General features: G+C 46.2%; 1 protein-coding gene across 5 annotated transcripts in view; it reads right to left on the reverse strand.

Annotated features, from left to right (window-relative positions):
- The window catches only part of Slc5a9 (solute carrier family 5 member 9), a 37,637-nt gene that overhangs the window by 10,178 nt on the left and 2,816 nt on the right, over positions 1–24,643 (reverse strand). For 2 of the 5 annotated variants that reach the window (XM_076564771.1, XM_042272669.2), the window contains exons 2-15: positions 22,390–22,609; positions 19,924–19,995; positions 17,922–18,026; positions 17,448–17,612; positions 16,228–16,333; positions 15,334–15,414; positions 14,878–15,083; positions 14,529–14,664; positions 13,992–14,099; positions 11,970–12,120; positions 9,866–10,034; positions 8,548–8,763; positions 5,046–5,229; positions 511–2,018 (exon numbers count right to left, since the gene is read on the reverse strand). In XM_076564771.1, coding sequence (XP_076420886.1) covers positions 1,810–2,018; positions 5,046–5,229; positions 8,548–8,763; positions 9,866–10,034; positions 11,970–12,120; positions 13,992–14,099; positions 14,529–14,664; positions 14,878–15,083; positions 15,334–15,414; positions 16,228–16,333; positions 17,448–17,612; positions 17,922–18,026; positions 19,924–19,995; positions 22,390–22,551 — 2,070 coding nt within the window. In that variant the 5' untranslated portion in view covers positions 22,552–22,609 and the 3' untranslated portion in view covers positions 511–1,809. Of the gene's footprint in view, positions 1–510; positions 2,019–5,045; positions 5,230–8,547; positions 8,764–9,865; positions 10,035–11,969; positions 12,121–13,991; positions 14,100–14,528; positions 14,665–14,877; positions 15,084–15,333; positions 15,415–16,227; positions 16,334–17,447; positions 17,613–17,834; positions 18,027–19,923; positions 19,996–22,389; positions 22,610–23,977; positions 24,182–24,643 lie in introns of those variants that run through there. The other 3 variants (XM_076564770.1, XM_076564772.1, XM_076564773.1) reach the window with 3 other exon arrangements.

Genomic DNA, 24,643 nt, shown 5'->3' on the forward strand with positions numbered 1-24,643 from the left:
CACTTAAGCATGGTTAGCACATGGCACATGACACCAGGTTCATTAAGAGACCGTGGCTAAAAAATAAACATCCACCTCTGGCATCCATGAGCATGTGCTTACATGTGCATACATGAACAGGAACACACACACACACACACACACACACACACACACACGTATGCACACATACACATGAAAAGTCAAGGTCATCTTTAGCTATATCGTAAGTTTGTGGCCAGCCTGATCCACACAAGACCTCTTTCAAAACAGAAGGTAAGTCAGTTAGAATTCAATTTTAGGCTATGCTCCTGTTGAAATCCATTCCCTCCCAGCTTTTCTTTATGATCTTCTACCCACAAATGACTTGTGGTTTGAGAGGGAGTCAGAAGGAAGCCATAATTCTCAGCCAGAGTCCATGAAGAAAGACAGAGCATGCTATCCTTTGAGACAAAGGTACAGTGAGGACAGAAATCCCCTGGAAACAAAAATTTGGAGGCAGCAGAAAGAGGAGAGGTTCAGGGATGTATCTGTGTCTGCACGTCAATGAGATGGGGTTTTATTTGTCTGCAGTTGGAGTAAGACATAATTGACTTGGTGATCAAAGGCAGCATTACAGAGGACCAGAGGAGAGGGAGAAGGGCCATTCCCAGCTGCATCGGTACCATTCAGCCTAGATGCTTGAGACTTATCTGTTTCTGATACCTCAAGGAGTCTCTTCCCAGGAAACCAACTCCCCAAATCTCTGTACCACCATCAACAGAGTAAAGTCCATAGTGCTTGGAAGAGCATATGAACCCAACAAACATTTATTGGTTTCTTTTACTTATTAATACAAAGTCAGGTTGGACATAACCATTGACCCCTGCTCCTAGGCATTCACTATCTAGAAAGAGAAAGCACTACAAGGCAGTGTGATAAGGGTCACAGGGACACAGCTTATGCACTGTGGAGGTTGGGCAGGACCTTGACCCAGGTTGAAGCATTTGGAAAGCTTCCTGGGTCACAGTCTCTGGTATATTTCAGGGAAGGAGTTTTGGCAGGTAAAGGTAAAGGGATACAGACCTTAGAGTGTCATCCCCAGGGTGTCCTTTCTGCTCCCTAGGGCTGTTGGATTCTTGTTGCTTTCAACATATTTTGCCTCTCCAGCTGGACCTTAAGCCCCTAAGCTGTGGATACTTCAGGAGTAGGTGTGATGGTAGAAGAAGAATTAGAACTGTGCCAAGGAGAATCCTGGTCTAGGAGCCCTGTGCCCTGGACACCTGTCTCTTACCTCTGCCCTTCACTCTTATGGGATTGGCAGCCACAACTGGGGAACCAATGGCATAATAAAGTCCTCCTCATTGGACTCATGCTACACATTACTGCAAGCCAAGGCAGGCAAGGGAGAAGGAGAGAGGAAATAGAAAGGGAAAGAGGATAAGAGAAATGGGGGAAACACAGTGTACTTGGATAATTTTTTATAGAATTCTCTACTCATTTTCTTTACTATGTGTCTAACCTGAAGATATATATAACAATGAAGATTCTTGAATAAATCAAGGAAATGGTGTTTTTGAGGTAGGGTTACAGGGCAGTGTAGCAGAAAGAAAGCTGGAGTTGGAGACCCAGTATGAGTCCTGCTCTGTGACCCTGGGCAGTCCTAGTGATCTATCTCTAGTCCTTCATTTCTCCATGTTCCAAGCATTGGACTGGATGTTCTTCATGGGCTTTCACTCTTTGCCTCTGTGATTTCCAGTTAGCACAGCAAGGTGGGAAGAGAGCCTGCCTCTGGCCTCCGGTCCTGGCCACAGTTCAGATGTTTTTAATCACTTCAACTGGTCTGTGGAGTTATGAAAAATAGCCCCAGAGAAAAATGTTGATGGCTAGCAGGATGATGGCATTGATGTTGCAGACACGTCTCCAGAGTGGCTCCTCCTCGATGTTGGTCAGCTTCTGTTCCAGTGCAGCCTTCTCAGCCGAGCTCAGGACTTGCTGTGGGGCCCCTGAGAGTCCACAGAACCAGCTCCACAGCCATTTTCCCCAGGACCTATGTAGGGCTGAGTGACAGTCCATAAGGAGAGAAGGAGGAGAAGGGAGAGGGGAGGAAGAAAGGATGGAGAAAGGGAAGGTTGAACAAGGGATGAAAGAGTGGGAGATGGTAAGACATGGAAGGAAGGAGTGGGGTACACATGTGAAGGATACTTTGTAAGGCTCTGAATTGGGTCTCTAGAGTGAGCTATGACCTTGGTGATAGCATCCAAATGGTCACAACTCAGGAGTATCTCATTACAGGAGATGATGTGTCTGAGCTAGCATCATGTCCTCATTCAGAGCACCAGTGCAGAGTGGGGACAGAAAAAGAGCCGATTTTCCCAGGAAGGGGGAGCATCTAAACCAGACAGACTCATTTTCCTGGTTGTGGGGCCTGATACTGAGCTAGAGGTCAGGAACCTGGCAGCAGGGCCAGCCTTGCATAAGGCCATGTGTAAGTCCGGGTTCCCTTCGTGGCAGGCACTTTCTCCTCCATGTCTCAGTGACATGTTCTGCATTACTCTAAGAGTTGTTTAAACATCTAATGAGAATGAGGGTTAGCTGTGGGATGGTCCTTATGTCAAATGTATTGCTCTGATTGGTCAATAAATAAAACACTCATTGGCCAGTAGCCAGGCAGGAAGTATAGGCGGGACTAACAGAGAGGAGAATTGAGGGAACAGGAAGGCAGAGGGAGACACTGCCAGCCACCACCATGACAAGCAGCATGTGAAGATGCTGGTAAGCCACGTGGCACGGTATAGATTTATAGAAATGGATTAATTTAAGCTATAAGAACAGTTAGCAAGAAGCCTGCCACGGCCATACAGTTTGTAAACAATATAAGTCTCTGTGTTTACTTGGTTGGGTCTGAGCAGCTGTGGGACTGGCGGGTGACAGAGATTTGTCCTGACTGTGGGCAAGACAGGAAAACTCTAACTACAAGGGTTGTCAACACTACAGAGGCTACCAGTGCTCGGACTGGGAGAGGCTGCATAAGTGAGGTCCAAACGCCCAGGTGTCTAAGGAATGCAGGCCAGGCCAGGAGTGTGGAGTGAGGTGTTGAGCTTGGGCTCACACAGCTCACAAAAGCTAAAGGGGCTTCTTCCCCCCGTCTCCAGGTTTCTTTGTTTCAGCAAGAAGGATCCACTGCATCAGCAGCTGCCTTCCCTGGTCTCTCATCCCTCCACAGTGGTAGTTTGTAATGGGATTGGGTCTTGACAGAGAGGGGCTGTATTTCCAGTGGACATTATGGCTGACTCAGAGGCTCCTTTTCCTCCCTTACATGTAGTTGTCCCTGGGGAGCAGGCATTCCTTTGTATCAGCAGGAACTGCTTCACCCTGGACACAGGAACCAGCAAGGGGCCTGTCTGTCTCTGTAACTGGTATCCAGTCATGGGCAGTCTCTCCTTCTCATCAGATACTCTTTCCTATCTTCCTTGGTAGCTGCCTCACCTACACCATTGCTTGAAGAATGGCCTTTTTAGCTCATAAACTTTGTAGGTGCCTTTGGTCTTTGAAGTGATGGGGGAAGCAGTTTTGAGACCCACCCAAAATCAGGTACATGGCTTTAAAACTTATATTAAAAAAATATAAAGCTACATTTTGCCAAGCAAAATTCACTGAACCTAAGTGGGGTGACCAGTAAAGCTAGGGAGAGTGGCTTTGCCCTGAGGTGTTTCTGAAATGAGCCTCTCTGTGTGGTGCCTATAAAAAGAGCACCTCTCCTTTACAGATTGCTCCACAGACCTCTGACTACCACAGCCTGGGCAAGAAGTATTGAGCCTTAAACCTTGATAGCTCTGGAGCTTCAAGATATCATTAGCTACTGATACACAAATAACCTTTTGTGTAGCACAAGGACCCCGAATGAAGGTGAAAGTCTCAAAAAGTGGGAGTACATTCAAGCCTGAGGGACAGTGCAGGGCTCCAGACCTGGTGAATGCAGAGGAACTGAATGGCAGAGCATCAGCAACTCTGCAGGTCCAGCGAGTGATGCTTTGCTAAGAGTGTCTGTTTAACCTACTGCAGTTACAGAAGTGGGGACTGCAGAGGCAGGAATGACACTCAGGCTGTCTGAAGTCTGATGGAATTTTGCCCAAATCGATGTAGAGCTGCCTCAGAGAGAATCCCAGCTCCATCCAGGCAGTGAGAATCTCTCTAACTAAGGCTGGAAATAAATACAGCACTTAAATTTTATTAAATTTCTACTTCATAAGGTAAAGATAATTGATTTTGGACCTTAACTTGCAACTGATGTGACTTTTGGAATTCAAATTTTTTCTTTGAGAATATTATAACAGAAAAATTTCCCATAATGTTGCCATTCTATTGTTGGGCTGTCTTAATATTATTATTTAATCTCACTACAGGAAGGTTTTGACCTCATTATATCTTCAACTGGTACATTATGGCTTTGATTTAATTCATGTACTATCCAAGCACAGTTAACAACCTCTGGGAAGTCATCAGCAGCTACAAGAGCCTGGCAGAGAAGTAGCCGTTTTCCCGAGGTATCCCTACAACAACAACAGAACTGTGTAGGCCTGCTCTACACTTTTCCCATGGGGGATAGCCAGGCTTCTGTGTGACTACAGACAGTATCATTGAGACGAGAGGGAATAAATACATAAATGCAGACAGGAATAAGGGAGACTGCTTCTTGGTGATGCCTAATGCTCCCTTCCATGTGGAGGGAACTCAAGAGGTGTAATGCTGTTTGGCTTCCTGCCCATAAGTTCCTCCACGCTGTGCTGTTTCTTAGATCTGCTGGAGAATGGGTGGGCACTGTCTAGTGTTGGGTTCAGTATTAGGAAGTGCACCTCTCTGTGGATAGAATCCAAACCACCTCCTGAGTTACCAAGACAGTCTTTCACATCTGTCTTAACAGATTTAGTAGTCATGTAGGAAAGTGAAAGGATGATTTTGATTGTGTCCTCCCAGAATCCTACATCCTCAGTGACCCCAAAATTCATCCTTGGGGGGAAATCCTCAGCATTATGCCTGGCCCATTGCTCCTTCATGACATGCACCCCAACATGCACCCAACCTACCTCCTGGTTGCTCAGGCCCCTGGGTGGTGTTTGTTCCTTCCCCATCTCTTGCAGGGCCCTCCACAGCTGGCCTCTCTGCCAGCCCTGGAGTGTTTTCCCCTTCAGTCTCATTCACACTCTCAGAGGCCTCATTCTCCAGCTCAGATAAGGGATAATTCCTAGTCCACCAGGTCAGGCGAGCAAGCTAGAGCAAGAGGAGACAACATTTGGAGTCAGAAAACAGGCTTGCTGTGGAGAAGGAAGTCCCATTCATGGGAGGCCATCAGAACAATAATAAGACAGGGTGAAGAGCAAGGTGAGTCTGGGAGGGGGCACCATGGTTTCCTCTTTCTTCAAGTATGGAGCCTTTCTTGAGTACCCACTCTCTGTCAGCCCCAAGCTGGGTGCTGGAATTGAGATCTGAGCTGGGAATCCCCAGCTGCTTCCAGCTCAACCTGGGAGAAACAAAGACAGACAGGAAGCAGGTGCCTGATCACCAGTGAAAGGCTTGAAAGGGCCAGCAGAGAAGCTGATAGCTGACAAAAACAAAGCCTGAAAGCCAGCAAGGACCACTGCAGACTTTAGACAAAAGAGAAAGACCTGTGAGTTAGAATTTTCAAAGCTCCCTTAGAGGAAATTGAAGTTGTCCAGCCAAGAAACTGTTGAAAAGTGAACCAAGAAATAATGGAAAGAAATATTCGGCGCCCGAAAAAACAAGTAGGAGGGAGAGAGGTCATATATTTATCTGTGCATTTATTCATTTTGCAGAGCTTGGGATATGACCTAGGCCTTACACATATTATAAAAGCACTCAGCCACCCATCTGTCTCTCCATCCCAGGAAGCAGCAGTCTTACGAAATGTTAGGAAAATAAAACATACAGGATGGGGTGACATGTGGAATGATCAGATGAAGAAGAGGAGAGACTACTACAGCTCTTGGTTCCTGGCTCAGCTGATGACAAAGTTAACAGAGCATCTCCAAGGGAGAGAAGATGCAAGACAAGAGTTGGTTTGGGTTTTTATGAGAGAGGAAGAGAGAAAAAAATGCATGCGTGTTCTCTCTCTCTCTCTCTCTCTCTCTCTCTCTCTCTCTCTCTCTCTCACACACACACACACACAACACACACACACACACACACACACACACACACACACACACACACACACACACACACACGATGGTGAGCTTGAAGTGCCTGTAATGCTTCGGACACCTTCAATCAGGAGAAACAAGCCTTATCTTTCTGGGGTGGTCCTGGTAACTTTTCATCTCCCCCTTTCCTGACCCCGAGAACTAAAACACAGCTTCTTTAGATGACATCAGTGGTATTAGACCCAACCATGTTGGTGCTTCCGATGTTCTCCTTCAACAAAACTCTTCCTCTGCCCCAGATGCTCTGTCACATGCAGAGCCAGGTGTCAACTGCCTGGTTCTATGGTTCTACTTTGCACCATGTGCTCATTTGTATCAGGTCCAAGTGTGCCTCTATCTGGGATCATAAGAACCCAGGAGGCTTATCTGTTTGTACACATCTCTGTAAAATTTACGAACTTTATGTTCACACTCTGTGTCACGAATAGTATAGGAGCAATGTGTCTTCATGTCACCAGGAGGCAGTTGGATTTTCAGTTTGAGTCTTGAGAGAATGGATAGAGACAGAATTGAGTGCCATAAACAGTTGTTGAATTTGTAGCCCTGGGATACTCTAGGGCAGTGATTCTCAACCTCCCTAAAGCTGTGACCCTTTAATAGAGTTTCTCATGTTGTGGTGACCCAACCATAGAAATTATTTCATTGCTACTTTATAACTGTAATTTTGCTACTGTTGTGAATTTTAATGTAAATATCCAATATACAGACAGAATGTCTGATGTGAAACCCCTAAAGGGGTCACAGCCCACAGGTTAAGAACCACTGCTCTAGGGTCACATACTACAGAGGTGTTTCTAAGGTAAAAGAAAAGTAGTCCATGAAGTGACCAGAAGACTAGGATGACAAAACAAAAATCAAGAGCAAAATGTAGCTGACACGATTAGAGAAGGGGCCTTCGGGTTGAGGATGTGGTCAGTGGAGACAAGCTCTCCTTGGAGCTCACTTAAGACAGCAACGGAGAGTTAACCGTTCAGTTTAGCGACAAGAATGTAAGACACTTCACCGAGATCAGTCTGAGTGGCGTTCGGTGGACGGCAGTGGGTTGAGAAAATACAGATAGGAATGGAAGCTGTTTTTTTTTTTAAAGGTTGCCTGTAGAGAGGAGGAGGAGAGACCATGAAAACCAGAGGAAAGAGATGATGACCCTGAACTTTTTCTCGTTTCCCTCTTTTTTTTTTTTTTTCTGACTCAGAAGACTAAAAGACAAGTTTTCTAGCTGACATCAGTGGTGTGAGAGATGACCCAGGAATGGATTCTAATGTGGGAATGCCTTTGCTGCGAGGAGTGAGAATTCAGACCAGGAAAAGCAGAGACCCCAGCGGCAGGAGGCCATGTCTGGCCACAGGCAGAGCTAGCTCACTTGCCTGTCTGTGAGATCCCCTCTTGTTTAGGGGAGTGGTAAGGTCATTTTACCAGCTCACAGGCACCACACAGGTGAGAGTACACTCACAGTGACTGCCACTCAGTGTTTAGGGTCCAGTTTCTACCACAGGCTCTGTCAGTGGTCACACTCTGCCCTATCAGACTTTCTATGTTGAAGTCTTAGCTCTCACATCTCAGATTATAGCTACATGTGCAGATAGGGTTATTAGAAAATAATTAAGGCCCTACTGAGATCAGGTCCCACAAATGACGGCAGACTCAGGAAGAAGATGGCCATCTCTAAGGTGCAGAAGAGTCCTCAGATGAAAATAATCTGCTGGTCCTTTGACCCCAGGTTTCCAGGCTCCAGAAAGGTGATGTGACAAATTCTTAATGTTTATGCCATCAAGTCAGTGTTAAGTAATTACAGTGGCTTTGGTAAGCCAAACAGGCTGAGCAGAAAGGCTTCTACAGAATGAATATCAGTATTCAGAGGCTAGGGAGCAGTCAGCTCTCTGCTTCCTTCCTCATGTATTTCTTTCTTACCATTAAAACAAACAAACAAACAAACAACAACAACAACAAAAACCCCTCTGTTTCTTCTAAATCCATCTCAGAGAGACATTGCCAGTGTGCCGGTTCCTGGACCCCTGTGCTTAGCCTCTCTCATTAAGCCTCCTTCTTCTATGCTTTCTCTCTATGTAGTTAACAGTTTGTGTTGTCATCTGCTTTCCTGGGGACAGTTGTTGGTAGGAACCATTAATCTTTGTAAACTCAGCGCTACACTTGACACATAGTGGGTAGACAATGCATAACTTTGAACTGAATGGGTTACTTCACACCTGGAATTCATACACCAGTGAGCATGTCCTCCAAAGGATATCTGCTTAGCAGCAGGTGAGACCCTAATCCAATAGGATAAAAACCATTGGGTGGGGGGTGGTGTTCCAGTCATTAGGGACAGAGGGATTCTTCCCAGAAGCCTCAGCCTGAACACACCACTTGCCTTTTCATCAGGGATGGGCTCTGTGCAGAAACTGATTATGACGGTGATGATGGCCGTAAGTCCGCAGAGGAGGAGGGCAAAGTACAGGTAGTGGAAGTCCTTCAGAACAGCCGGCCTCCTGTCCACCTCCCCACAGGCTGGGGCAGGGTATGAGAACTCCAGGATCATGCGCACTATTCCCACTGCTAGGCCAAACATGAGGCCCCAGAAGGCACCCTAAGGAGAGAGTGGAGATACAGACAGGGAGAGACGGGTGAGGTAGGTAGATCCTAGGAAGTTGAGGGACACTCTTTCCTAAGATCTCCCTCCTCCTGGCTTATTACAGTGGAAATTTCAGCCATCTTATCTAGTTTCCCATCGTCACTCTGTGTTTTGAATTAAAAGTCTCTGGGACCTCACGATTATAGTCACATATGTTCATTACCCTCACCTCTTCCCACTCTGAACTGGTCAGATGACTGAGATGTTAATAATGAGACATTGATCTTGAATTTGGTACTTAGGAATGAGCAAGGGCACCCAGAATTCAGTGGGCCCTTGCTGTGTTCTGTGGTTGTCAGCAAGAATAGTTCTCACAAGTAGAAGACATCTTGCTTAGGGATAAGTTGGTTGTGTGGAGTTGTGAACACGACATTCTTTAATTTGTCAAGGTACATGCCCCAGATTTGGGCCAATGTCTTCTTTCTATTGTGAGATGTAGCCAAGGTTTCCATCCTGGCATCTCTCCTTCTCTCCCATACTTGTCAAGAGTCAGTGTAGTTACAGAACAGCTGTGTAGATATCACCCTGTGAGTTCACACTGCATCAACAATGGCATTCTTGCTTTGCTTATGCACAGTAGGATACAGGCTTAGAGGTGGAGCAGAGACTGTAGAGCCGTAGAGCCTCAGGCTATCCTGTACTTCCACAAGTCTCTCTTGTCCAGCATTCTCCTCCTCTACCACTGACCCTTCAGGAATTGTCTCACATGCCACTTCTTTCAGGAAGTCTGCCCCTGTCCTAGAAGTCTCTTCACTGGCTCTTTACTTTCCCAGAGGCCATTGTCCTTTGCCATTATTGCTTATTTAATCACCTTTCTTCCCTGACTGCTCAAGATGGCAGATCCATATAAACCTTGGAAACCGTTATATCCCTGGAGATGCCATATTTGGGTTGGTAAGTGTTTACTGGGCAAATGAGAGAATCTTGACCCGATGGTAAGAGTTAAATACCTGGAGAAGGCAGTGGCTTTGCCTAAGGTCTTAGAAACCAGATGAGTGACAGGCCCTTATCCCAGATCCTGTGATGTGTGGGGGAGGGGCAGAGTTGTTACACTCACAGGTTCAGTGACCCTCTTGCTGAAGATGGCCAGCAGGAAGAGGGCCGTGATGGGTGGGGCTAGGTAGCTGGTGATAGACTGGATGTAGTCAAAGAGCTGCCCACTATTGGAGCTTTGGATGATGGGGATCCAGAGGATGCTGATGACTACCAGTAAGACTATGAACAACCTGTGGGAAGAGCACAGGGCACTGTGAATACCACTCACATGAGCATGGGCAGGATGAAGTATGCATGGAAATCGGAAAGGGAGAGAAAGTGAGTGGTCCCTGGACCAGAGAAGGTCTGTGGGTTAGAATCTAAAACCTCTTAAAATCTAAAAGGCAGAAATTAGACAGCTAAAATCCTAGAACTTGGAACTTCATAATTCAAGAAACCTTGATATTCATACATTGGATGGCTTCAAGGTTGTCCTGTACACCCACTGATGAGGACCAATCATACCCTCCAGCCCCAGCCATGCACTGAAAGGTCTCTGCTGAGGATGCCTTTCCTTCTCTCTGCACTCAACCCTGTTTAGAGCAGTTTAGTTCTCTGGGATGGCTCCTTACATTGGCCCCAAGTCTGTGCTTCTTCTCTTTACCCCCTCTTGGCTAATTCTCACTCATGCCTAAGCTCCCAAAGCGCTCTTGGTGCCTGACTTTGAACAAGAAAGGATGTATTTTCTTGGATGGGCTGAATGCAATAATGCATATGACCAGGAGATGGAGCTCAGGTCACACTAATTGAGAACTATAGCCCTGTTGGCAAGTCGAAAGGAGGAATACTTACTTCTGAAATATTCTCCTCTCCTCTCTTTTTACTCCCACTTCCTTTTCCCCAGGTCCTGTTAGAGAAGTAACTGCCCACCTGTTCTCCTTGATGTTCATTCCCTCTCCAGTCCTACTCTTAGACGCCGGGTTACTGTCTAGGTGTGTGCAGATGAGCAGGCCTTAAGTCAGAAACAAAAGGCCCAGGAGTAGACAGTGTTGGTGAAGAGTGAGATGTCTAATCCCACATCTCTAACCAACAAAGAGGCTGAAATGTGCTCTTCAGTTTCGAAGCCCGGGCCGGGGAGACTGGAGTTGTGAAGCAGCGATTTCAGCTCTTCACCCTCATGGGAACTCTGAATCCCTAGTCTGTGGAGAATAGGAAAATTTACCACTAAGTTGTGCTTTTAAAAATAAAAACTACTACATTCAAGGTGAAGTTCAATCTTCATATCTTGGTGTTCAAAGCTTGTAGGTCATTTGGAGACGACTTCTCTGTGGACATCTCCCTCAAGACTACACTTCACTGTCTCTTGAAGTTTCCTCTTCATTGTAAGCTGGGAACATCCTGAGAGCTGAGTGAGAATCAGCCAAGAGGGGGTAAAGAGAAGAAGCACAGACTCAGGGCCAGTGTTAGGCTGGGGCCATCCCAGAGAACTAAACTGCTCTAAATGGGGTTGAGTGCAGAGAGAAGGAAAGGCATCCTCAGCAGAGACCTTTCAGTGCATGGCTGGGGGTGGAAGGTGTGGATTATTCCTCATCAGTGGGTGTACAGGACAACCTTGAAGCCATCCAGTGTATGCATACTAAGGTTTCTTAAATTCTGAAGTTCCAAGTTCTAGGATTTTAGCTATCTGATTTCTGCCCTGTAGTATTTGAGATTCTAACCCACAGACCTTCTCTGGTCCAGGGACCACTCACTTTCTCTTTCTTTCTGATTCCCAGCATCTGTGTGGCCCCAGTACAACAGTGTAACAAATGATGTTGTTTGTTCTATGTATATCTGGTGGGTTAGATTAGTAGCATTCTCATTGTCCTAGAATAACAGCCAGAGATGACTTAAAAGACTTCAGGGTGTGAGGTGTTCCCCCACTTACAGGTTATCAGTCAGGGTTTACATACATTACCATCTCACAGTGAACTTGTTAGTTAAACAAAGATTTCTCCCTTTTCCCTGTTATTCTGAAGTGGGAGAGATGGGTTCTGGGGGAGGGACTTAATGCAAAGTCACACAAACCCACAGTCTGACTGCAAGCCTGGGGTCGAGAACTAGCTGGGCTTCCCAGAAAGCAGCATGGGAGATGGGAAAGAGAATTCTTCATAGAAAGGGTGCTCTGGAAGCATGTGTCAGCATACCTGCCTACCACCATCAGCTCTTGCTCTGTTGCCTGCCTGCGGAAGCGCTGCCACACATCTATGGCAAACAGGGTGCTGCTGCTGTTGAAAATGGAGGTGAGTGAACTCATCAGGGCAGCCATGATCACGGCAATCATCAAGCCTCGCAGACCTGGGGAGAGACAAGCCTGAGTAGAAAGCTGCCCATTTAAGGGCTTTGCCAGGACAATGGAGGTTGCACAAAGCCAAAAGTTTTGGAGTGGCGATGAGATGAGGTGGGTGCTGGGGAGGGTCCCATCTAGGGCAGATACAGAACCAGGAAACCCACAGTGCTTGAGGCCAGGTTCTGGCCAGCCTCTGTCTCTGCTTTGTGGCCTTAGGTAGCCCACAAAGCCCACTCTCAAGCCTTCATTACTCCTGTGCATGACAAGTTGTACATGAATCAAGATGATAAGAGGTTTCCTGCAGTCTTGATGTGTGTCTTGGTTTCATAGCTGTGGATGATGGTGGATCTCTGGAGCTAGGAGCAAGAAGGTGGTTGATGACATATTTTAATCTTTATGCTATCTTTTCTATACTTTTAAAAGAGGTTTTTTTTTCATACCACATTATTTATGATCATTACCTGAAGTCCCAGTCTTAGAGACAGAAACCTGGGTTGTTTCCTGGCTTTGTGGGTAACTAGATAAATGATCTTAGGACTAGGAGCTCTCTCTTCTTGGACCCAATTTTTTTTTAACCTGGACACTGGAAATATTAGAGGGTACACTGATATTTGAAATTTCTACCTCTGATGTCCAGGCTTCTGGAAATGACCTTTCAACACTGGGAGATATCTCCCTAAAGTTCTCTGGCTCACCCAGGACCTCTTTCTCTCCAAATGTGTATGTGTAACCAAGTCCTTGTAGTTGCTTTGGACTCCAGGGTTCCAAACCGACACATCCCTGTCCTGAATCCTTTGTTTCCCTCTGGCTAATAACACCTTTCTGGGTTCCCCCACTGATGTCATAATTATCCTAGACCCTTCTTTTATCTCTCCCCATTCCTCCCTTTTCTTAACTGCTTGGCCCCAGCTGGACCTTCACTATTTCTACTATTTCTCTGACTGCTATAACTACTAAAGAGAAGCAGTAACCACTAATCTATTGCCTTCCAGTTCTTTGACTCAGTATCATTACAAACCCACCTCCTGAAGATCAAAAATTGGAATCAACTTTGGGCCTCTGTCTTTCTTGTAACTACTGAATATTGAGTCATCAAAGTCTGCCAATCATACTTCACAATTATCTTTGAATGCCTTCTCTTCATCTCTGAAGTCACTGGTCTGGTCAAGTCACTGGTGTCACTTATCTGGACCAGTGCAGAACCATCACTTATGTTTCCTTGACTTTCCCCTCCAAATCTCCCTCCATGCTGAATTCTTCAATCATTTGTGCTTGGACAAATGCTCCCTCCAGTCTCCAGTGCCCTCCTTTGCTCTCAGAGAAAAGGTTGTGCTCCTGAATGATGTTTGGCCATAGCATTCCCATGGAAAGCTTTCTTCATTCATCCTTTCTGCTGATGGTGCATTGCACATTGCACAATCTTTCCACCCTGGTCCTTTGCATGTGCACTATCTTTCTACAATGGTGTTTCCTATGCTCTTGGTCTTTGACAAGGTATTCTTGTGACTCAGCAGTACTTCTTTTCTTTGGAGAATTTTTCTGACATTCTTCAGGCTTGGTCACCATGTCCTATACTCTTGGGGAACCCAGGTATAGTCCCTAGAGACCGCAGAGAGCCTGGGATCAGAAAACAGTCTTTTAGCAATACATCTCCAATTCCTGGAACACACAGCAGGTGCCTTAGGAAAGCTTGAGGAAGTGTATGTGTGTGTGTGTGTGTGTGTGTGTGTGTGTGTGTGTGTGTGTGTGTATACTAGGGTGGGGGCAGAGGTGGGTCTTTCTCATCTCTTTTTCCATGTATTTGTAGTGCAGTCCTTCTGGGTAGTGAGCCTTGAAGGATGTACTGGTAGTGGAAATGGGTGGGGGAGCTAAGACTCACCCACGGGCATGAGAGCCATGACCAGCTTTGGGTAGGCAATGTTGGAACACCCCACTCTGGCCCCACACACTCTTTGACAGATGTCAGGGTCTACACAGGCAACTTCATCTGCAAAAGAAAGAAGCTGCATGATGCTGTACCTCTTTATGTTGGCCCACTATTTGCTTTCTGATACTATGGGAATACATTCACTGGAGACTCCAACCTAGTCTAGAAGGTCAAATGACAAGTGGTCTGATTGCCTATATGGTTTTGTGTATGAACTACACTGCAAAGCTTGTCTGATTCCTTTGATAAAAACAAATATCCTTGGGAGGATCCAATAATGTCTTGTTTCTTCTCCGCATGAAGGGGAAAAGTTTAAAATGGCCTTCAGATAGATTTCTTCTACTCTAGTACAAAGTCTAAAATGCTTTCTTTGTTCTCTTTATCAAGAAATCCTGCCAGCCCCTGCTGTAGTTCACCTGTCCCAGGAAAGCCTTCTCTGAAAATGTCCTGCAAACCCCACCATGCACAGAGAGCAGCACTAGCTCTTACCTGGGTACAGGGCCCGGCTGATCATGCCAGGCATGACAATGAAGAACATTGGGAGGATCTTTAGGTAGCCCCCCAGCACTGAGCCCCCCTTGGCATGGGAAAGACTCTTGGCAGAGAGAGACCTCTGCACAATCACCTGAAATAGTGTGAGATAGGCATAAATAGCAGTGGAGATATGTCACTGGTCAGAGAGGGACTTAGCTCAGTGCAGGTGAGCCCCAACACTGGTCACTATTTGCCTCCACTCAGCCCCAGGATGATGTCCAACCCTCTATGTACCCAACTGCCTGTTTATTTATTTGTTTTCAGGAAGCCCCTGCTGGGCCAAACCAGGACCTGGGACCATTACCTGGTCTGTGCACCAACACCAGGTGGCCAGGACTGTGAGCCCAAAAATGAGACCTGGCCAGGGAATGTCCCCATTCACAGGGTCTCGAAGCACATGGAAGGCGTCTGGCCGTGGGAGATGACAGGTGGTGTTGGGAACTGTGGCATTGGGGATGGCCTGCATATATAACTTCTGCAGGCCTGGGTACCAGCCTACCTCCTGAAAGCCTGTGGGAAGAGACATGGTGTGAGAAATAGACCCGAAGGCCCAACATACAGCCTCATGTGAGCCTCTTGGTTTGAAATGACTTGAGAATTGAGAATGGGTGAGAATGCTGGGCCTTGGGTTCAAGATTCTTGGTTCGGAATAGAGAAAATCCCGACTTTAGGGAGCCCTGGCCTAGAAAAGGGATATGGTCTAATGCTATATAAAGTTCTAGGGGGTCAAGGATTGGGTGTATTTAAATCTTTTTCTTACCCAGAAACATGAGGACCAGTGCTCCCCCTACCATGATCACAGTCTGTAGAGCATCTGTGTAGATCACAGCGGTGAGCCCTCCTGGGTACCCAAGGAGAGGATACATCAGTTAGCATCATGGGAAGGGGAAGTTTCCCTCTGGGTATCTGCCCTGTGTTTGGCTTCTCTCGGGGAGACCAGAGAAGACACAAAGCCCTTTTAGCAGGGAACTCTGGTGATAGGACCCTTCTCCATCTCTTCTCTCTCTATCCCACCCAGGGACTATGTTGGCTGGTTACAGACCAGCCAGTGTGTTTTGATGGGATTCTTTCTATCTTGGCAAGATCTGGTCACCACATCAACAATAGCCTGTTGTTCTTGCCATTACTACCCCCAGGCTCTCTGCTTTCCCTCCAAAAGCCCACCTAGATGCCCCCATCATTCAAAGCCAACTTAGCCATAAGTTGTTCTGTCCTGGGCTGTTGTCCCAGGGCACCCAGTTCTATGAATTGAAGGAAACAGAGCAGAGCAGATTCATGGCATTGCCACAGTGATTATGACCCAGACAGCAGTTCATTGATTTCCCACCTTGTCCTTGCACAACCAGTCCTCAGCAGAACCCATGTCTCTCTCATTCCCTGCCTTTGCCTGGTAGATTTTCCATCTCTGCCATTGCCACCCCTGTTTCTCTCCTACTGACTTTTCATCTTCCTCTGTATGCTCTCTCATAGTATATCTCTGTCTTCATTAGTTTGTCTCTGTCTTTTCCTATCTCACTGTCTTTCTCTGGATCATCAATCTTCCGCCTGTCTCTGTCTATCTTTATCTTTCTATCTTTCAATATGCTTGCCTGTGAAAGCTTCTTTCCTCATCTCATGGTCTCTACATATTGATATGGCCTTTCCCCCTTCCTACCTGCAATAGTGTAGACAGCTGTCACCACCAGCAAGATCACCGTGGAGAGATAGAGGTTCCAGCCTAAGGCCATCTGAATAAAGATGGCTCCAGAGAAGATATCTGTCTGTAGAAAGCAAGGATCCACAAGTTCATGCCACCCAATGCTTCCAGAATGATTGTGGTGGGTGTGTCACCTACCTTATCTGGTGTCTTTAGCCTTCATCAAACAATGGAGACAATGCTAGTGAGTTTGGTCTTGGCATTAAAGTGCCACACTATGGAATGTGAACTTGACCTTGTAGACATGGAGGCATGGTAGAATTTAGAGTGAAACAATACTGTATAGTGTTTTGAATGAAAAAATAATAATTAGCTAGCCTTGAAAGATTTCTCTGTATATTATAAAGGTCAGGGTAAGAAATAAAAGTGGAAGATGGAGGAAGTAAAGCTAGAAGCTGGAGGTGGAGAAGAGAACATTTGGGAGGAGAGAGTAGGAACTGTGCAGGTTGCTGGCTGCTCCTTGAGATAACCTGCAGGACAGTCTGGGCAGGCAACAGTGGGTTCTGGGTAATCCTTATGCTTGGGTTATTATGGGACTTGGGGTAAAGACTTTGCCTCAGCTAACAGTGTTGGTCCTGAAAATAATTTCATTGCTAGATCTGGCACCTGACTGATTCTGTTCTCTTCAGTCTATTTGCTCATCTCATTATATGACAGTTCATAAACTAATTACAGAGTCCACAATATGATAGTGAAGGGATATAATCCTCTTAGGATATGGGAGTCAAGATCCAGTTCTGATTCCAGACCTAGGCTTTGTATAGACTTGGATAATTCACTTGACTTGTCTAGGTTTGTTTTCTGAGTTTAGTTCAATAAAGCAATAGTAATGATTTTTCTGACTCTAATAATCTAAGTAATTAATAAAGAGTTGCTGAATGAAGTATCAGTTAATGGAAACATGAAAGAGTAGAAGCTAGTTTTGTAGTTTCTTGTGTGAAAGATCAATATTCACTTAAAACAGTTATCATTCATTTCTGATCTTCCCACTTCTGGATGGAGGCATTCTCTAAAGTCAGGTGGATTCATCTTTTATCCTTCATTCCATCCACACACTCTTTCATTTCATCCCCTTCTTCCATTCCTCCATCTCCCTTTCCTTTTTTCCATCCTTCCCTGCCATCAGTGAGCTCAACATTAAGTCTGTGGTAAGGAAGCCACCTTGGAGTTATACCCACTGATATCTTGGTGAAGATGTAGAGGACGAGAGACAGGACTGACATGTACACCTGGATCCTCTGTCCTCCGAATCGTTTCTTCAGGTATTCTGGCATGGTGACCACACCAGCTGCGATGTACACAGGGACGAAGATCCAGCCCAGGGCCACGAGCAGCCAGGTTGCCTGGGAGAACACAGAGAAGTTATTTTAATTGTAGAAAGATTGGCAGCTTCTCACCCAGAGGTAAGGTGTTGTATGGGAGAGCCACGAGGGGGGAAACCAGGGACCTGGGTCCTCATCCCAGCTTTTCTGGATAATTTCTGATGAGTCTTCTTTCTTTTATAAGGTGTTGATGTTATCATCTATATAATAGGTCCTCTGTTTACCACACAGCCTCCCAAGTACCTCTAAGATATCTTTCATCCCTAAGGCCAGGCATAGGAGATGGTTCTGACCCTCAGCACCCTGGAGCAGTCAGGTCAGCTTCCTTACATTCCACTCAAAGCCACCGACAGCAAGGCCTCCAGCAGCCCCTGTCCCAGCCAGGCCGATGAACAAGCCACTGCCCACATTGCTGGACATCAGAGATGCTCCGATCTGAAAGGCACAAGTGAGGTTAGTTTGGAGCAATCTTGGCTTAGGATCACTTACAGTGAGGAGGCAGCTAGAGGCTGTGATTTTTGAGGCACTGGCTAAACAGAACCATTCCCATGGGGTTTTTTTTTTCTCCTCACAAGGGAGTAGCTGGAATCACCAGTCATTTCTCATTATCCCTGTGAACTTCTAGGTTCCCATACTCTAACGTCCTTAGGTAGTTTTCATGTTGATAGACATAGGTTCCCTGTCCTTAGATCTTCCTGCTCCAGATAACCAAAATCTTTCAGAGACTTCCAAAGGCTTTCAGGGTTTTTTCTTCTTTTTAGAGAGCAGAATGTGAGCCGTGGTGGGCAGGGATAGTGAGTATCATTAAAACGGAAGGTCAAAAATGACTGACGTTATGAGTATGAGGGAATGTGAGAGTGAGTGAAGAGTGAGTGAGGGAGTAAGAAGACAAGAGTATGTGGGAGTCTTTAAGTGTAAGATTACGTGAATGAATGTATGAAAGTGAGTGGGAGAGTACATGTATGCACATGTGTGAGTATATGTGAATGTTGGCTTGTATGTATGTACCTATATGGCTGCCTTAGTGTGTGGATGTGTGACTGTGAGAAGGTGAGAGTGTATGAGTACATGAATGAGCATGGGAGAATTTGTGTGAGTTTGATGTGACTGGGTTTCTAGGTAGTCCTGATCTTCCTTCATCCCACTTTGGGAAGAGGAAGTTAATTTTCAAGGTTCAGTAGAAATGTAGGGTATGGTCTGATAGGAGAGATGGGGATTCACAAATGCTGGGGATCAATTTTGGAGATGGTTGGAAGCTTGCCCCTGATTCTCAATTCACTATTCTTCACTGCATTATTAAGTGTAGGTGTCGTTCTTTCAAGATAATAATTCCTACTTCCTATCCACCTATTGCCCGAGACGCAGCTGAGAAACCCAGTGCCTCCCTCTGCCCCAGGTTTGATTTTATTATTCATAAGTCTATATGCCCACTCAACTCTGAGTGTCTCTATAGCAGGAAATTCCAGCTATATTTCAGTAGATCCAGTGCTCAACATAAGGCTCACACCTGGAGACAGAGCAGGGGGATTGAACTCTCCCTGGGTGTTTGGATGCCAGGTTGAGCACAAAAAGTGCTGTTAAGAAGTGCGGTTAAGTGTTATTGGTTGACAGCTGACAAATCCCTTCCTGAAACCCGGATGCCTTGATCAAGTAGCTGTCAAGCTAGCAGCTCCTATTGGGTGGATGGCAAAGACTGTTGTTATGACATCCCAGCTGCTTCAAATAATTCATTAATCCATTGAGGAAACTACACTCCAACTTCAGAGGAATGTTGCAACTATGATGCTGTGGAAGCCACAGATGGCTGCTTTGGGAGGCTGTATTACTGTCATGACCACTTCAGAAAACATGCACTGGATTGGGAAGATCACACTTTGGGCTAGATTACCTTCAGTGGATAATGAATGACTCTACTCATCCTATAGCTACTCATGCAACACAGAAGGGGGGCACCAAGAACAATAACTTTCTGGTTCTAAAAGCTGGGGCCATGAGACTCCAGTTCTACAGTATAAAGCTGTAAGCTTTTGTTTGGAATCCCAGCTTACAAACTTCTAGAATTGAGAGCTATCAATACTATGTTCCTTTCCTGCCTCTGGTTTCTGTCTGGATAGAGCAAAAGAACCTTTAGCCAGCCATCTGTGACATGCACAGGAGGCACCTGGGGGAGATGTCTCAGACTGCTGGGTGATTGGGGCAAGATAGGAACCCGGAGTTGGGCAAAAATATAAGAGGGTGTTGATGTAGTTCTGGCAAGAAAAGCTGAAAGGAGGTCATGGATGGCCAAAGCTGGGACTATATGCTGGGAGAGGAGGGAGGAAGGTCAACTCACTGGCCACCAGGTCATAGATCTCCCAGCCAGGAAATAACCACCAACGGTCCCTCGGCTTGCACGAATAGATGACTGGAAAGAATATGAAAAGATGTTAGTATTCCCCAAGGCTCTTACAGTCCCCACCTTCCACCCCTTGATTAACTGACCCCTTGGTATAGGCATTGTGGAGACCAAGAGGACAAGCACTGAGGTAGAGCAGAGCTGTCTGTATACCTACAACATCAGACTTTTTTAAACTATGGGTCTGTGGGAGAGTCACGCCCTCTTTGCTAGTTTCGCTCTCCATCTGTTTCTCAGGACTGATGTGAAAAGCAAAGGAGGCAAAGGCTGTCCAAGGTCCTCAGGAATAGCAGAATGCCATGCAAACTGAAAGGTAATTAGTGTCTCCTTACTTTTCCCTCTGTTCTTGACTACTTCCAAGGGATGGGTTGAAATCTGCCTCAGGTTCATAGTGACTGACTTTCCCCCAAGCTAGCCTCTTCTTTCTTCTTAGACACCTACACTGGAGAGGGTATGGTTCTAGCCATTCTGAACACTGACAACAATGAAGAACTCTGTTTCAGACATTCTTTGATATGGCTTGGAGTCAGAACACACCATTGAGCCCACCGAGGTTCCTGGAAGGAGCTGGTAGGTGGCCAGTCAACAGCCTATTTTGGGATGTGCTCTGAAGGGTGAGGTGGTGCAAGGAGGGTGAGCTCTTTCTCTGGGGACATAAGCCCAAACTTCTTGGTCAAGACACTAACAGGACTGGAATGATACCCAAGCTTTCTCCACCTTTGATGTAGAGAAGAGGCTGTAAGATAGGCTCAAGGTGCCTAGAGGTGGTTTGGCAGGGCATGATGAGAGTCTGTGGTGTGGGCTGATGGTGGGCAAAGCTGTGTTGCAATTTGTGCTTGAAATGTTCCAAAGCCTCATATGTTAAATACTTAGTCCGCAGTGCACTATCAGACATGGGGGTTTTAGGAAGAGTTTAGATTATGAGGGATTCTGACCTAATCAATATATAAACCCCTTTGACAGATTCAAAATTGAATGGGCTATTGGGAAGCAGTAGAAACTTTGGAAAATGAACCCTGGTCAGAGCAAATGGGTCATGGAGGGCATGAATTTGAAGATTATATCTTGTCACTAGCATTTTCTTCTATTTCCCAGCATCCACAGATGATTAGCCTCCTCTTTTACATGCTCCTGTTGCCTTCCCACATACCCATTGTAATGGAATTAGCTGACAATGGTTTGAGACCTCTGAAACCTAGAGCCTAAATACATCTTTACTTCTTTAAGTTAATTAACAAAGTTTTGTCACAAGAGAAAGCTGACACAGGAGTAGAAGTTACTTCAGAGTGGGAGACAAGAAGTGTGGCTAGATCTGAGGAAAGAGAAATCCTTGAAGTAGAGGAAGGGAAAACAAAAGGTAATTAGTCATTGGGGAGTGATACACACATGTACAGGACCTGACATGTGTTAAGCTTTGGCTAGAACTTTCCTGTGTCACCTCTGATCATCTTGGTGGCAACAGTGGCAGCAAAACTTCATTTCATAGATGAGAAATTGGGCTACAGAGCAGGAGAGGACTTGTCCAACACACATGGGAATTGGGGTTCCCATGCTGGCCACCTCGCAGGCACTGCTGATCTCCTGTCTGCCCACTTCTTTCTTAAACCAAGCCTGGAAAGTGAGGGTTAGCGCCTCCCCTCGCAAAGGAGAGGACTGAGGTCCATAGGCATTCCTGACCAGCTGAGACTTGGGTGATAATCTGCCTCACAGCAGTCCGAAGGTCCTGACCTCTCATCAGAATCCTGTGTTGATAACAGCAGCTGTTTATTTCCTGCTACCTGCATGCCAGGCACCGTGCCAGGTTTTTGTGTGTGCCCTGTCACTGAATGATTGTAACTTTCAACAGTATCAACTGCAAACACACGGGCAAAGTGAGAGGTGTCTACGTCCCCAGGACCACATGGCTCTAACTGCTGGCCTCAGGGTTCTCTGACCTCAAAGCCCTGCACCTGCCCATAGCTTTGTGGTTTCTTTGAGCAATAGGAACATTGGAATCTGGAAGGCACTATTGCCTGAGAGCATGTGCATCTGAGTTCCTTGTTTAAGACACTAATAGAAGGGGAGGAAGGCTAGGTGTTGATCTTACTCTGAGTTGGGAGTCCCGAGGCAAAGGAGAGGAGAGTCAAATTCACAGTGACTAAACGGGTTGGATGTCCGAGCTCATAGCCTGACCTGCCTCTGGCTCACTGTGTGTTGCTCAGGGAGGCCATAGGTCTCTCTGGGCCTCAGTCATCCATATACAGAAGGGCAAAATGGGAATGGGTGATTCCTAAAGTACCATAATGTCAGCTACCTATGGTTGTGTATTCTTCTTTATCCCTTTCCCCCTCTCCTCTCCCAGCTCAAGATGAGAGACTTCTCTGCTTCTCGGTCAGATTTCAGCATTACTTAATCCTCACTCACCCAGATTCCCACAGCAAGGACGAAGACAAAGTAGATGACCACCACCACGATGTCATAGGCATGCAGGCTGACTCCAGAGCCCAGTGCTGAGTATGGTGCTGTCTCAGTGCTGACTCCATCCCTTGAATCTCCAGGCTCCATTGCTGCTAGCTCCTTGCTCATCGGTTACTGTCATTCCCAGCAGGCTGGACTTTGATGTCCTCCTGGCTTCATTCCTTCCCTTTAATGATTAACAAACCCAAGCTTCATTAGCCTTTGAGAAAGCACAGAGTCCTGCTGGCATGCGAAGTCCCGCCCACTTTTCTCCTAACTGCCGTGCCTTCCCTTGCAAGACGTCTTCCCTCCCTCCCTCTCTTTGCCTGCTGCCATTGTATAAACCTGCATGCACATTATATAAACCTGCCATTGTATAAACTAGCACACACACACACACACACACACACACACACACACACACACACACTTTAGAAATCAAGGTGCCTAAGCAGCAACTCAAGCAGCTGCTCTGTGGAAGAACTGGAGATAGTGAATGTGGAGCTGAGGCTGAAGTTCAAGTTTCCTAGTCAGCAGTTTAGCACAACTTTCCTTTCCTCAATAAGAGCAAGAGGAGGGAAGACAGGAAGAGTCTGTGACCATCCTTGTAAAGCCGCCGCTGCCTCGTATGCCCTTACCTCCAACCCACCAAGGTTCCTCGTTTTATAATGGAGGAAACAGACCCAAGAAAAGCTAAATTTTTTTTTTGCACAGAAAAGGGCCATTTGTGTCAAGGCAGGCCAAATTTACATCTTCTGATGCTTAATCTACACTTCCTGTCCTGGGCTATGACAGGTAAAGTGGATGAGGTCAAGTTCTGCCTTGCAAAAGGTAGAGTTCAATGAGGAAGACTGTCTCTTAAGATTCAGGTAGCCTGGTTTCTGGTCCCCACCAAGTCTTTTACTAAACTTTGGATAACTTTGGGCAAGTTGCTGTCTCTGAGTTTAAGTGTTCTGCTCATCAACATGCCCTGAGTGCTGCCTACCTCAACGCACCAAGGAGATTAGAATGTACTCCCCAGATCCTCTACAAACTCTGGGCTACTTGGTTCTCAGTGCTAACATAGATAAATTAATATCAGCTACCATCTATGCCCAGATGCCAGGCACAATGCTTATTAATATCATCCCATAATAGTGACATTTAGACCTTTCAGTCTGTGAGTGTTGTGTTGCTGTGCATAAGCAGGCCAGTCTCAGATTGCGGTGGATAAAGGGACCCCATTGGCCATGCATCCCTATCTCAGCCTATGGCGAGAAGCATAGAGTTGGGTGTAGGGAACACCTTCTCTTCTCTTTTCCTTGTGGGATAAAGAAAGGAAAAAAAGAAGAGCAGTGGATTTTTTTTTGGCTTGGCCCTATAGCCCAGAACAACAGGTATAGACCATCTTGAGTCACAAGAGTTGGAACTGGTTCTGCCAGAGTAGCTAACTGGAATCGGGTACAGCAGAGTATAACACCGATTTTGGTTAGGGGACAGAAGGACAGAGAGGCAGATTTGTAGCAAAAGTGCTTTTCACATGTATTTACATGTAAATAAGTGTTTATCAACTTACCCAAGTGGGATGGGTAAGGAGCTCAGCAATTGTTAGCAACATCAGAAACATGTGAAGAATAGTCCCTGGTATGACCTTTGTGGAGAGGAAGTGGAAAACGTGACTTGCAGTCGCATGGATGTTGTCAGGGAGGGATGGAGGCTAGGTGTGAGCTCAGACCAGCGAAAATGGCATAGTGCTGCCTGGGCCTCATTCTGTCAGAGAAGGATGAGGACACAGCAGGGAGAAGAAAGCTGAGCCCACAATGTTCTGCTCTCCACACTCAGAAAGGTCATCTGGGCCCTCAGGGCTCTGCTGCTCATGTACCCTACATCATGTCCCCAGCTGCCTCCTCACAATGGCTGGAGGCTAAGCCCAAACTTTGCAGTTGGTCTAATCCTAAACCAACAGGTTTGGCCACATAATATCAAAGCTGACAAAATAAGGCAGCGGACGTTGAATTGTCGCAGCTGTGAAACTGGTTACATCTTAGTGTCACAATGAGGGACCCTGAACACTCCCAGGGATATCCCCAGGAAAGAGTCAGCCTTCCGCCTGTTCTAAGTTCTCCAGCAAAGCCTTCTCAGGAGAGCTCTGCTCAAGTCAGAAGTTCTGTGCCAAAGAGCATGTCTCCTTCCTTCTTCAGTCGCAGCTCCCAGGCTTGGCAGCAGTACTTCCCATGAGGGG

This window comes from Peromyscus maniculatus, chromosome 2, assembly GCF_049852395.1.
Source record: "Peromyscus maniculatus bairdii isolate BWxNUB_F1_BW_parent chromosome 2, HU_Pman_BW_mat_3.1, whole genome shotgun sequence".
Lineage (NCBI taxonomy): Eukaryota > Metazoa > Chordata > Mammalia > Rodentia > Cricetidae > Peromyscus > Peromyscus maniculatus.